Below are 14,327 nucleotides of genomic sequence, written 5' to 3' on the forward strand. Positions count from 1 at the left end.
ACTGCAGAGGAAAATTCAATCGCTTTGTACAGGACTACTGTAGTTTGAAAGTGGTTGAAATTGACTGAAAATAGCCAGCTGTATACCCAGCTAATTGTTGCCCATATATGATAAATTTGAGAACATTGGGTAGTAAGGCTGGGTTCAAACTATGTGCGGTGTGGGGCACAGCAGGGGGTCTAGTGCATCCCTGTTCACCATTTCAGGTGCGAATTAGGTCCAAATTTTTGCCTGAATTCAGACCTAAAATGGAGCCAAAGACGCACAGGACCCTTCTGCTGTGTGCTCTGTGGCCACCCTGGAGATGTGTGAACCGGCTCCATTGAGAGACGGGCACACTCTTCTGTCATGCGAATTGGATTTGGATGCAGGGAAAACCGCATCCAATTCGCATAAGTGTCAACCTAGCCTAAGAGATTGACCTAGGCCTGCCTCAATTCCAAGACTCAGCAAAACATTTGTCTCCAGTTCAGATATTGCTCACATGTTCCACAAGTGCAGTTTAATAGTTTCTACCTTTGATACAAGGCAAATGATCACAGAGATTTCCAGCAGAGAAATTCCATGAGCCACGAAGTCAGTTAAAGTGATTTCTTTCAGTTTACACTTTCTGAATCCGCAACACTCAGATCTACTCAAACTGGAGGAAAACAGTTCAGTTAATATCACTACAGTGACATCCTTTGCATATGGGAATTTAAATAGATCTTCAATTCATATATGCCGTGCTCATAGGCGTGCGCACAAGGTGTGCTGGGTGTGCCTGGGCACATCCTAACCACCCTGCGTGGTGCAGCTGACCCCCGATATTTCACCAAAGCCCCCTAACGGGGCAAAAAAAATATTCAAAATAAAAAAACTACTAACACTGTCCACTGCCCTACTGACACCCATCTCTGACCTTATGACATGGTCCACTACTCTACTAACACCGTCAGTATTTATACACATGCACACAGACGCATGTGTTGGAGCTTTGGGATGCACACCACTAATGCAATGGGCTGGGCACAACTATAGCCATGCTATATTGTCTGCCCATTAAATTGGACTGCATATTGAGAATGAGATCTAAAATCTAAAGATGGTTTAATACAGCCTACTTACCTCTCAGATATTGGCAAACATCTATACTAGTTGTAGAAGCAGGCTACAAATCATCACAGATATATGGTTGCTTTGTTTTATTTCTCAAACACCATCCATTTATTTCCTGGCTTAGATAGGATTTATTATCAGTTTCAACCTAGTCTGGGTAAGGTTTTCTTGGATTACGACTCATAAAAAATTAAGAATATTGCAAGACAAAATCAATCTGATAATTGTTATCTGGCTATACAGCCAGGTGTATAATAAGGGTGGGCTTCAAAAGATCATGGGCTCTTTGGGCCACTATTTTATCACCTTATTCTACATTTTTCTTTTCTTTTTCTATTGGTTTTGCTTTGATATGGGGGAGAGTTTTCCAAATATCTTGTCCTGTAATGTTTATCTCTAGTTTATACTATTTTAAAATTTAACACGATTATGCATATCACATTTGTCCTGTAACTGTTATTTGACAGTTTAGTGTTACCATGCAAATTGTTATTAAACTGTGTGAAAAGAAAAATCATCACTACTGTTTTTTTTTTGCAAAAGTAAAAAAAATGAATAACATGATTGAAACAGTACAGTAAATACTGTGTGTAAGATTTTGTGAGAGATAAATATAATCAGAGAGCTTTTTTCCACAGACTGTCAGTACCTAAGCCAAGTCTACCTGAATGGGCAGGAATTTTCATCTCCCCAAGATTCATGTAGCCGATGTGTTTGTGCTGATGGCTTTGTCACCTGTAGTAAGAAGCCTTGTTATAAACCTGGCTGTTCTCACCCTAGCACTCCTGCCGGAAAATGCTGCCCCGTGTGTGATGGTAAGTATTAAAGAGAAAAAACATATTTTTTGATGTTTGGAAATTCTTCATTCAAACTCTGCCTACTGATACCCAACAATCCATAGTACAATGTTTTCACTACAATCAATGGTATCACACAAACCAGTCTATTAACTATTGCCCCCCCCCTCCAGATTGATGTTTCACCTCCCACCTTAATTATACTCCATATTCAATTAGCCAAGGCCTCCCTCCTTCCGCCAATTGCTAGATAAAAGACTGACCACCATTTATCCAACATGCACCGCTTAGTCTTTGCCTCTAGACCCAGAACCACCAGTTCAATTTGAAATCATACTATCAGAAAAAAATCTGGCATGTGTTTTGTTATATTGGCCAAATGTTGTGGCCACCTTCATTGTTAACCTCATTCTCATAACAAAAATAAAATAAAAAAGGACAAAAATAGTACACAGGCTCAGGTATATTTGTGCAAGACATATTTAATACCAATACAACCAATTACCGGTACCTATTTCCTTTCATTTATTCACCTTAACTAGAAAGATGACAGTAAAAAACTGATAAAACATCCTAGTCATTGTCATTTAACAGTTTTATTTTCTTGAATTTTGCTTTATGAGAACAAATCTCTGCATAATACCTATCATATTCTTTGGTAACTGTGTCTCATGATCATCACTGAATCCAAATCAGAACATTCCACTGAGCATTAGATGATGTAGGGAGATAAGTGACTATCAGTAACAAAGCTTTAGATTAATTCCTTGATTTATAATGAGCTGTTGAGGAGGGCATAGCAGGACAACAGATATGTGATTCAAATATTAAGTATGTCTTGTCGAGGAGGGCATAGCAGGACAACAGATATGTGATTCAAATATTAAGTATGTCTTGTTGAGGAGGGCATAGCAGGACAACAGATATGTGGTTCAAATAATAAATATGTCTTTGTGAGGAGGTCATAGGAGGACAACAGATATTTGATTCAAATATTAAATAAGTCTTGTTGCAGCCACTGTAATGAGAGATTTCCACAAATATGTAAACTTTCTGATATTTGGTCCCCCTGCATCACCTTACCTGAAACAAAGCCACGTTTGATGCATTCCCCCTTCAAATATGCAGGATTAAAACTAAAAGGCAAAGCACCTATAATGAATCGGATTTTGTCTGATTTTCTTGTATTACTTAAAGCAGAGGTATACAAAAGGCCAGATTACTGTCCCTCAGACTTTAGGAAGGCTGGACTGTGGGCAGTGAGAGTAGAAAATGCCCCAACATCAATGAGAGTGCACAATGTCTCGGGCTTGGTGGGCAGTGGGAATAAAAAAAATGACATAGCTCTTATCAGTACGAGGAGGATATCCTCATACTGGAGGAGGATGATGTCCTCCTGTCAGTCAGTAGGAACAGGGCACTTTTCCTCCAAATAATACTAATTATGTGGCACTATTCCTCATAGTTACATAGTTACACAGTTGGTGAGATTGAAAAAAGACACAAGTCCATCAAGTCCAACACACAGGTTGGACTTGATGGACTTGTGTCTTTTTTTCAATCTCACCAACTATGTAAAAATGAGGAATAGTGCCACATAATTAGTATTATTTGGAGGAATAGTGCCCTATCATCGATGTCAGTGGAAGGAGTAGTGCCCCATCATTTATATCAGTGGGGAGGGGGAATAGTGCCCCATTGTTGGTATCATTGGAAGGATGGGTGCCCTATTATTGGTTTCAGTGGAAGGAAAAACTCCATGTTGCTGCTGTTACTAGGAGGAATAGTTCCCCACTACTGGTGTCAGAGAAAGTAATGGTGCCTATTGTTGGTGTCAGTGCCCTGTATCAATGGGAGGAATAGTTCCTCATATCAGTACAAGGAGCAGTGTCTCAAGGGCCAGATAAAGGCAAGCAAAGGACCACATCCAGCCCACAGGCCACATTTTGGCAACCACTGGCTTAAATGATTAGAAAAACACATACACTATACAACACTATGGGGTTGATTTACTAAAGGCAAATACAAGTGCAATTGCACTTTTTTTTCTTAAAGACTACCCAATCTAGGTGCATTGAAAATAAAAAACAGCATTTTTGCTTGCACATGATTGGTTGATGGAAATCAGCAGAGCTTTACCCCATTTAATAAGCTCTGATGAAAATAGTTTAGTAAATCAACCCATACATGAGGCATTTTGTTACAAAATAGTACTTTTCCATTTTAATTTTCAGACATTGTATAGCTGTTAAAATAATCAAATATCGTATCCTATGGCAACCTGCAGCCATTCTGTACACTGCTGGTGTACAGAATGACCTCAAGACTCTAATTTATTTTCCCAGATGTCTGCACTCATATAGAAATCCTATTTCAGGCACCCCATGCAACATGTATTTCTGTGGGATAGTTGTGCCCTGTACATTGCAATATCATTCTTTTTATACTGTATACTTTTATATTTTGTTTATTTGCACAAATTGAATTTTTCTTATACAGTTGTCAAATTTACAGTATTTATAGAGAAAGCATTAATTTAGGTAGATCATCTGAAGTTGAACCTCCAGCTGGTACCGTGTTATAGACCACCATTCCAGTGTATGCAGGCTCATATCAAGTGTACCATGGGATTCTCTTTCATTAAAAAAAACTTTCAGTAATACAACACACATGTACTGTATAATGGGAAGGTATGTGTCTATTTTTTTATATCATATGTTCTCATATGACCTTTCTCAGGATGCTCTTATAATGGAGTGGATATGATTAACGGTCAAACTGTTCCTGAACTTTCCAACCCAACCTGTTCTGAGTGTACCTGCAGGGTGAGCATACGCTGTTATGTCATTATATTTATGTATGTGAAAACTTCAATAAAAGTGTCTCTGTCAGTAAGTCCATGGAGGCGAAGCAAAGGCAGTCTGTATACCTACCTTTTTAGCTGCTGTTGTCCCACTGTGTTTCAGATCTCCAGCTGCCTCAGGTATCCAACACTTCTGGGTGTGTCCGTTACCTGGTCCTCCACAGCGTTCTGTGGGTTCTCCCACTGTCTTCTATTTCCTGTTGTGATTTAGGAGCTGGCGGGAGAAACCAAAGCATGCAGCGGGGGACCAGGTATATAACACCCCTGGTATAACCTAGAAAAAAAAGAGCTCTTATTAGAAGGTATAAAGTGCAAGCACATACCTGCAGCAGCTCTTATTCACATCTGCTACTGTCTTTGAGTGTGGATGAGCACTGCTACACTTTATACCTGCAAACAGCTCTCTTTATTTTAAAAGTGATAGTCACTTTATATTGATATATTGCTGTACTAAATCAATATGTATTATAAAAACCTCCCTAGTCATCAGTTCACCACGTGTCTCAAATTAAAAAAAACATATTTATCATTTTTCAGTCTGGATCTGTCCAATGTGTCCGCAAGCTGTGTCCTCCAATGAATTGTCCACATCCTGTGACCGGCCCTTGTGATTGTCCCTTGTGCCAAGGTAATTATTGATTGACAGTGATCTGATATTATGAAGACACCTTTATTTAGGAAAGGAACCTCCAGCAAATCCCCCCCACCCCCTCATCAAATAGTGTGCATATATGGCACATGGCCCATGTAAACTATTGAAATAGCTATTCACTGAACCTATTTAGATGGTTCTTCCTTTCATTCCTGTAGATTGGGAACCACACATACACACTTTAGCACAGGAACTTGTCTTGATGTTGCGAAGAAAACACTGCCAGGAGCTGCTCAGGCCAGCCAGTGCAACGTGGGTAACATCTACCTCTGAGGTCTGTTTGGTGGTAAAAGATAAAAGAAGTCCAGTTACACTTGGTTTGTGACTAGCCAGTGTAATTTTTTTCATTGTTACTTTCCCTTGCATATTATTTAAAGGTGAGTTGCAATAGTACCACCTGTAGTCAATTATATAGTGTGATTTTTTGGAAGATTATAAGAGTACTAATTGTGGAAGGGTTAGGATGAGGCCACCACTTCGTTTTCAGATTTTGCTTCCAGCATTAATTTTGAAGTACTTACCAACATCACAAAACATCAGTTGCTGCCTTAATCCTGCATAAACAAAAGAGACAACACTGGTGTCTTTACAGTATATCCAAATTATAATATAATTATATTCCTAATATAAAAAGGTCAAGTTCAACTTTCCCTTCATTCCTCTTTGGAGTAGGATATCTTTATTTAAAGTGACAGATGGGCTCATGGGCCTGGAAAAGTGATTGTCTTCCTGTTTCTAGGTTGCCATTTTCAGGGCCGGAACTACCTAGATGGGGAGGCTTTTACTTCCCCACAAAGTGAATGTGAACAATGCCGCTGCAAGGTGAGTGAAGGAACCTATAAGTTCCAAGGCACTAAAGTAATGCCATGATATCTTCACTGATTAAATAATAGTAAACTAGTGGCATATCTTTTTCTAATTCTCAGCGAGGGCATGTTACCTGTGTCCCTCGGGCCTGTGAAAATGTGAACTGTCCTCACCCTGGAGAGGATCCATGCATGTGTCCGGTGTGTGATGGATGTAACTATAATGGCCAGGACTGTCTGAATGGAGAGAGCTTCCCTGACCCTGAGGATGATTGCAGCCGCTGCACTTGCAGGGTGAGGCAACCACTGGAAACAGTCATTGATTTGGATTTTTTTGCATGTCCTTAGCGAGGCAGCACATAGTTCTTTAAGCTAGGCGAAGATGAAAACTTTGATAGATATAACTACAGGTGCTGATAGATGTTGCTTTTGGGAAAAGTAATAAAAAGATACATATACAGTGCATTCGGAAAGTATTCACAGCACTTCACTTTTTTCACGTTTTGTGATGTTGCAGCCTTATTCCAAAATGGATTACATTAATTATTTTCCTCAAAATTCTACAAATGATACCCCATAATGTCAACATGAACGAAGTTTGTTTGAAATCTTTGCAAATTTATTAAAAATAAAAAACAAAAAAAATCACATGTACATAAGTATTCACAGCCTTTGCTCAGTACTTTGTTGACAGCACCTTTGGCACCAATTACAGCCTCAAGTCTTTTTGAGTATGATGTTACAAGCTTGGCACACCTATTTTTGGGCAGTGTCTCCCATTCTTCTTTGCAGGACCTCTCAAGCTCCATCAGGTTGGATGGGGAGCGTCAGGGAACAGTAATTTTCCGATCTCTCCAGAGATGTTCAATCAAGTTCAAGTCTGGGCTCTGGCTGGGCCACTCAAGGACATTCACAGAGTTGTTCCGTAGCCACTCCTTTGTTATCTTGGCTGTGTACTTAGGGTCGTTGTCCTTTTGGAAGATGAACCTTCGCCCCAGTCTGAGGTCCAGAGCGCTTTGGAGCAGGTTTTCATCAAGGTTCTGTACATTGCTGCATTCATCTTTCCCTCAATCTTGACTAGTCTCCCAGTTCCTGCTGCTAAAAAACATACCCACAGCATGATGCTGCCACCACCATGCTTCACTGTAGGGCTGGTATTGGCCAGGTGATGAATGGTGCCTAGTTTGTTCAAGACATGATACGTGCCATTTAGGTCAAAGAGTTCAATCTTTGTTTCATCAGACCAGAGAATTTTGTTTCTCCTGGTCTGAGAGTCTTTCAGGTGCCTTTTGGTAAACTCCAGGTGGGCTATCATGTGCCTTTTACTGAGTAGTGGCTTCCATCTGGCCACTCTACCATATAGGCCTGATTGGTGGAGTGCTGCAAAGATGGTTGTTTTTCTGGAAGGTTCTCCTCTCTCCACAGAGAAAGGCTGCAGCTCTGTCAGAGTGCCCATCTGGTTGTTGGTCACCTCCCTGACTAAGGCCCTTCCGCCCCGATCGCTCAGTTTGGCCAGGCGGCCCGCTCTAGGAAGAGTCCTGGTAGTTGCAAACTTCTTCCATTTACTGATGATGGAGGCCACTGTGCTCATTGGGACCTTCAATGCTGCAGAAACTTTTCTGTATCCTTCCCCAGATCTGTGCCTCCATACAGTCCTGTCTCAGAGGTCTACAGACAATTCCTTGGACCTCATGGCTAGGTGTGTGCCTTTCCAAATCATATGTCCAATCAACTGAATTTACCACAGGTGGACTCCAATCAAGTTGTAGAAACATTTCAAGGATGATTAGTGAAACCAGGATACACCTGGGCTCAATTTTGAGTGTCATGGCAAAGGCTATGAATACTTATATACTTTACACCAGTTTTTTATTTGTTTTTTATTTTTAATAAATTTCCAAAGATTTCAAACAAACTTCTTTCACATTGTCATTATAGGGTATTGTTTGTAGGATTTTGAGGAAAATAATGAATTTACTAGACATGTGCAACTTGTTTCGTAACAAATCGAAATTTGGGCCGAATTTTGCATCTTTCGGACATTTGGATGCATCCGAATAAAAAGATAACGAATTTCAACTAATACGAAAGTAATTATAGCGAATATAATGAATGAATTCGTCATAAATCGGTAATTCGTTAAAGATCTAATGAAACAAGGGGGGGCGTGGCCGGATGTGAAGAGGAGAAGACGTGCCGAGGCTGAGCTCCGCTCTCACATTGATCCTGTCAGCTAATCCTGGCTCAAAAATCGAATTTTTTTCTCCCTAACCCGGCACCCTGGGGTCTAAAAAGACTTACGGCACCAAGCAGACCTCTCTGCCGTCTCCGGGTAAGACCCGATCATCCTCTACGGCCTGCACCCGGTCTTCTTCAGCCGCCATCTTGCCTACGAGGCTCTCCATCAGTACAATGTCGGCCGGCACACAGACTCAGACCCTCTCAGAGCTGACTGCCGCTCAGGCGGCCTCACATGCGGAGTTATTAGCAGCTATCAAGGCAGGCAATGATTCGGTCATGGTCAAGATAGACCATTTGGTCACGGATGTAAGCCTCATAAGACATGATGTGGACAAATTTAGGTCCCGGTTTACAGAGGCGGAAGGCCGCATCTCTCAGCTGGAAGATGATACCAGAGCTGATTCCCGGGACCTCTGTGTTCTGCAATTACAAGTGAAAGCCCTGCAAGAAAAATCCATTGACACTGAAAATAGACTGAGGAGAAACAATATTCGTGTAATAGGCCTCCCTGAGCGTACGGAGGGCTCCAAGCCTGCAGAATCTGCAGAAACCTCTCTCCTCTCCCTGTTAGATATTCCTGTAATGCCTCCTACATATGTAGTGGAGAGGGCCCACAGGGTTCCCCCTACTCCTCCTATTCTTGGAGCCCCACCGCAGCCCTTTCTCCTCAGACTACTGAATTACAGAGACTGCGACAAGTTGCTTGCGGTAGCCAGAGAGAAGCAAGACCTACATTTTAATAATGCTAAAATAATGCTTTTTCCCGACTATTCTCCGGAGATACAGCAGAGACGCCGCTCGTTTACAGAAGCAAGACGTCGCCTCAGAGAAAAAGGTTTAAAAATTAGCCTACTGTATCCCAGCAAGCTTCGTGTAATCGATGGGGAACGAGCGCATTTCTTCATGGATCCTGAGGCAGCACTTTCATGGCTAGATGGTCGTGGCTAAATTCGCAGCATTCTATCCACAGGTACCTAGCAATGATTTACCTTGCTACAGGCTTGAACCTTCATATTTATTTCTGTGTCACCCCGGTTGCTGATTTGCAAACTATGTTATCCAATTATCTACGTGTGACATAGACCTGGAACATAAGGATACCACAAACAGACCCCACACATTTTTTTCACACTTTTAATTTCCCCCCCTTTCTTTTTTGCATTTTTCCTTTTTTTCTTTTTCTCACAGTTTCAGCCTCCCAACTATCCATTATGCGTGATTATTTGAGCGCTGCATAAAGAGCTGGACTACTCTGTCCCACGGGACAGAGTCATCACTGGTCCCCCCCTCACCCCCTTCACTTAGCTCCCTATTTTGGAACTACCTCCCACCCATTTTATTGGAGGATAAGCTCCTAATGGTTCTGTGTCTAGGACCCTGCATAAAGAAGGAGACGGGCTTTGGACAGTCGTATGCCGGCTGGTGTGTAGTACACTAATCAAGTGGTCACTACACCTGTAGTTAATTGTTTAGGGATAAAACTATTCCCAATCTCTCCCCCTGGTTTTTTTGTTTTTCTGGAGGAAGATGGGACATAGTAAGGTAGGCACATTGTGCCTGGGTAGTTCAAGAAATGTTTCTAGTTTCTTGTGTGTTTTCTTTTTTGCTTTCCTTTATGTTTTAGGTGTTTTAACCTGTTCAAGTGCTGTAGATACTGGATGTTATGTAACAAGGATTATGCTGTCCATGGGTTATTTCTTGGTGCACCTCCTCATTTATACGAATTGGTTATTCTTATCTATCCCAAATGGCTAACCCCTTAGCTGAGTCCTTCACAGTCCTCTCGTGGAACGTGAGAGGCCTTGGTTCCAAATTTAAATGAGCCTTACTATTCCAATATCTAAAGTCTCATGCCCCCCAGATTATTATCCTCCAGGAAACCCATCTCATGGGCAGCAAAATCCTGACGCTTAAAAAGCCATGGATACGGAGGGCAATTCATGCCACTTACTCTACGTATGCAAGGGGAGTGTCGATCCTCATCCACAAAAACTTTCCTTGTGTGATCGAGGAGGTCTGTACGGACCCACAGGGTAAATATGTCATTGTGGCATTTCAAGTATGGTCTCAGAGGTACATTGTGGTTGGTCTATATATACCCCCACCTTTTTCACATGATCTACTTTATATAGTCATGGAGAGGGTGGCATCTTTTGGCCCAGGTAAACTACTAATTATGGGAGATTTTAATGCCACCCTGTCCCCAGATTTAGATAGACCAATACCACCCAAACACCATAATAAAGATCTATCTGTCTGGGCTCAAACAATGGGTCTAGAAGAAATCTGGCGATGGAAATACCCCACTATTAGAACCTATTCATGCTTCTCCACTTCCTATAAAACTGCATCACGCATAGATTTGGCTTTCTCTAACTCTGCCATGTTGGCAGACGTACTGGAGGCAACTTATCCACCAAGCGGTCTTTCGGACGATAGCCCCCTGGCAGTTGTACTTCGCTCTCCCACACATAGAAGTGCTGCACTCTGGAGGTTGGGAGCACACTGGATTTCACACCCAGAGTTATCCGAAAAACTGCCCCCCTTACTTGCTGAGTTTTGGGACCGAAATGCTGAGTCCTCTTCTACCAGCAACGTCTGGGACACCTTCAAGGCTTATACTAGGGGGCAGTACATCTCGTCTATCGCACACATTAGGAAGCAACAGGTCCTCGAGACTCAATCACTTCAACAAGCGGTAACTGATCAGACATCTAAATATAGCTCAGACACTCCTGCTCAATTCGATTCGCTGATGACAGTGCAGAGAGAATTACACTTACATTTATCTGAGGTCACACGACTAGAGGCCCTTAGTAATAAACAGAAATTTTTTGAACAGGGTGATAAGAATGGCCACCTTCTGGCCATGTTGGCACATGTTGTCTCTGAATTGCAGACCTCGGAAGGGAGGAAGGTAACAGTCCCTTCGGAGATCCTGCAAACTTTTGGTACATTTTACAAGACCCTATATAAGTCCACTTTACACTCTGATTTTCAGCCTGAGAGCATGCGGAGTCTGTTGGATCCACTGGCACTTGGCTGGCTTTCAGACCAAGAGAGGGAAACACTGGTCCAACCATTTACGGCACTGGAGGTACTGAACGCTATACACTCCTTCCCTCCTGGGAAGGCACCTGGACCAGACGGCCTCCCCATAGATTTCTATAAGGCACACGGGGAACTTTTAGCGCCTTTACTAGCCCAACTTTACACCACATGTTTAGCTGATGGCAAGCTACCAGATTCTATGTATCACGCATACCTTACCCTAATATATAAATCTCCTAAAGACCCATCATCGTGTGCCTCTTACAGACCAATTGCATTACTAAACAATGACTTTAAAATTCTAACAAAATTATTGGCTCTTCGATTATATCCTCTCCTCCCATCCTTAATAGATCCAGATCAAACTGGTTTTATGCTCCTGTGGAGCCACTGATGTCAACCTTAGAAGACTATTTACTAATATCCACGCCCAACACCAGAACATTGGGTCGAGAGCGATAGCCTCTCTTGACATAGAAAAGGCTTTCAATACCGTAGAATGGCCCTTTTTATGGGAAACATTACGCAGGATGGGATTCCCTTTAGTGTTTATTCATTGGCTTCAAGTGATATATAAATGCCCCACCTCGTCGGTAAGATTGGGGGGAGGACTATCCGCACCATTTGCACTGTATCGGGGAACTCATCAGGGCTGCCTTCTCTCCCCAGCCCTCTTCGCTTTAGCCATTGAGCCAGTAGCAGGGGCATTGCGTACTTCCCCTTATATCAGAGGTCTATGTATTGGGCAAGTGGAAGAGAGGGTAGCCCTGTATGCAGATGACATGCTGCTGTTCCTGAACGAGGATGACTTTCACGAAGGTCACAGGACTTAAAGTGAACTGGTCCAAATCCTTGTTATTCCCAATCGATCATGCAGCTAGGTCCACGTCCCCTCCGGACTGTCCACTACAGTGGGTAGACACCTTTAAGTATTTGGGGGTTCATATATCCGCGCAAGCCTCAGATTTCATCTCTTTGAACCTAACCCCAATGCTTACAGACACTGAGATGAAACTTAACTCATGGCGTAAATTACCTTTATCTGTTTGGGGGCGAGTGAATCTTATAAAAATGAAAATAATTCCCAAATATATTTATCTCTTTCGGCACTCCCCTCAATGGGTTCCCAGATCTTTTTTTGCAAAGCTTAACCAGTTATTTACATCCTTTTTGTGGGGTTCCTCGCCACCTAGATACAAACTGACGACTTTGATGAGGCCAACAACACAGGGTGGTATGGCATTCCCAGACTGCTACTGGTATTTCCTGGCCACCCAGTTGGTAACTGTGGTCTGGTGGTTACACCCCGATAACACCAATTCCTCCACAGCCCTTGAAGCCACAGTGGTGGGTTCCTTGGAGGCCCTCCGTTTCCTGGTTTTTAGAGGTCCCCGTGCCCCGTACCCCTTAACACCCTCAATGCGCACCACTCTGAGAGCATGGCGGGCAGGTCTAGCAATAGAAAAATACAAACAGACAGAAAATTCCCCTAATTCTCCGATATGGTTAAATCCAAATCTATCACATATCTATAAAATCCCAGACCCTTATGCATGGACCAAATACAACATAAAAACTTTATCACAAATTGTATTGCAAAAGTCTTTATTACCCCTACCACAGCTCTCCTCCCTGTACAATGTACCACATCACTACCAATTTCGGTACCTCCAATTATCACACGCCTTTGTCGCACAATTTCCACGTTCCACGTGTACCATAGTTCAGTCAGGGTTGGAGAGAACAATTAGAACCAATTGTACTGAGAAACCTACTTCACAATTATATGCACATCTAGTCTCAATATCCTTGCCATCTTTAGAAAAACTTTGGACCCGCTGGCAACAAGACATTCCCACCCTAGATAATGATGACTGGGATGATGTGTGGGACTTCCCTTTCCGCTCCCTAGTCTCCATACGAGATAGACTAGTACAGTTCAAAATAGTGCATAGAGCGTATTACACTCCACATAGACTTCATATTATGAACCCTGCTTGCTCCGCTGAGTGCTGGAGGTGTGGAATCTCACCAGGCGATTTCTACACATTTTCTGAAGTTGCCCTGGAATTCAGCAATATTGGAGAGAGGTACTAGATTTGATAAATAAAGTCGCACTAACCACTCTGCCACAAGTAATGGAGGTTTGTCTTTTGGGATTGATTGAAACACTTGTTCCGACCATAGCAAAACGTACACTAGTGGGGTTGTTGCTTTTTTATGCCCACAAGAAAATTGCCATGTTATGGAAGAAACCTAATCCTCCCACTTTGATGCAATGGAAACGCTTGGTCAATGATAATCTCCCCCTGTATAAGGATACATACATGAATAGGGGATGCCCAATGAAATATGAAAAGGTCTGGAACAAATGGTTATCTGAACCAGAAACAGCCTAATTAAATTTAGATAAAACCTTTTCATGTATGAAGTGGATAGGATTTCTGTAAACCACCCTGGAGAGGGTTTTTCAACTCCTATGAGGCTGCAAGCCGGGAAAAGGATAAACACACCATTTTGTTGTATACTGATGTATTACACATATAATGCCCATGGAAATGTAATATGTTTAATAGAATTGTAACGCCGACGTGTCTTAGCACTTGTGTTTTATGTGTTTGTACTGAAAAATGCAATAAACATAATTAAAAAAAAAAAAAAAGATCTAATGAAACAAAAGGTCAACTCAAAGTAAATCTTACAGTCCAATCAGCTGATTCATTTTGTGCTAGAGGTTGGATTACTGGCAAAGTGCATTTCTGATAACTGAGTGAGAAGGGTGTTGTATGGTATTTGAGCAGAGGAGAAGAGATATTGTC

At 42.0% G+C, this 14,327-nt stretch overlaps 1 protein-coding gene across 1 annotated transcript in view; it reads left to right on the forward strand.

Annotated features, from left to right (window-relative positions):
* Positions 1-14,327, forward strand: part of KCP (kielin cysteine rich BMP regulator) — a 158,048-nt gene that overhangs the window by 118,504 nt on the left and 25,217 nt on the right. Inside the window, exons 32-36 of the mRNA XM_073619328.1 lie at positions 1,737-1,913; positions 4,635-4,720; positions 5,296-5,386; positions 6,150-6,232; positions 6,337-6,510. Coding sequence (XP_073475429.1) covers positions 1,737-1,913; positions 4,635-4,720; positions 5,296-5,386; positions 6,150-6,232; positions 6,337-6,510 — 611 coding nt within the window. The remainder of the gene's footprint in view (positions 1-1,736; positions 1,914-4,634; positions 4,721-5,295; positions 5,387-6,149; positions 6,233-6,336; positions 6,511-14,327) is intronic.

Source organism: Aquarana catesbeiana, linkage group LG03 (assembly GCF_042186555.1).
Source record: "Aquarana catesbeiana isolate 2022-GZ linkage group LG03, ASM4218655v1, whole genome shotgun sequence".
Classification (NCBI taxonomy): domain Eukaryota; kingdom Metazoa; phylum Chordata; class Amphibia; order Anura; family Ranidae; genus Aquarana; species Aquarana catesbeiana.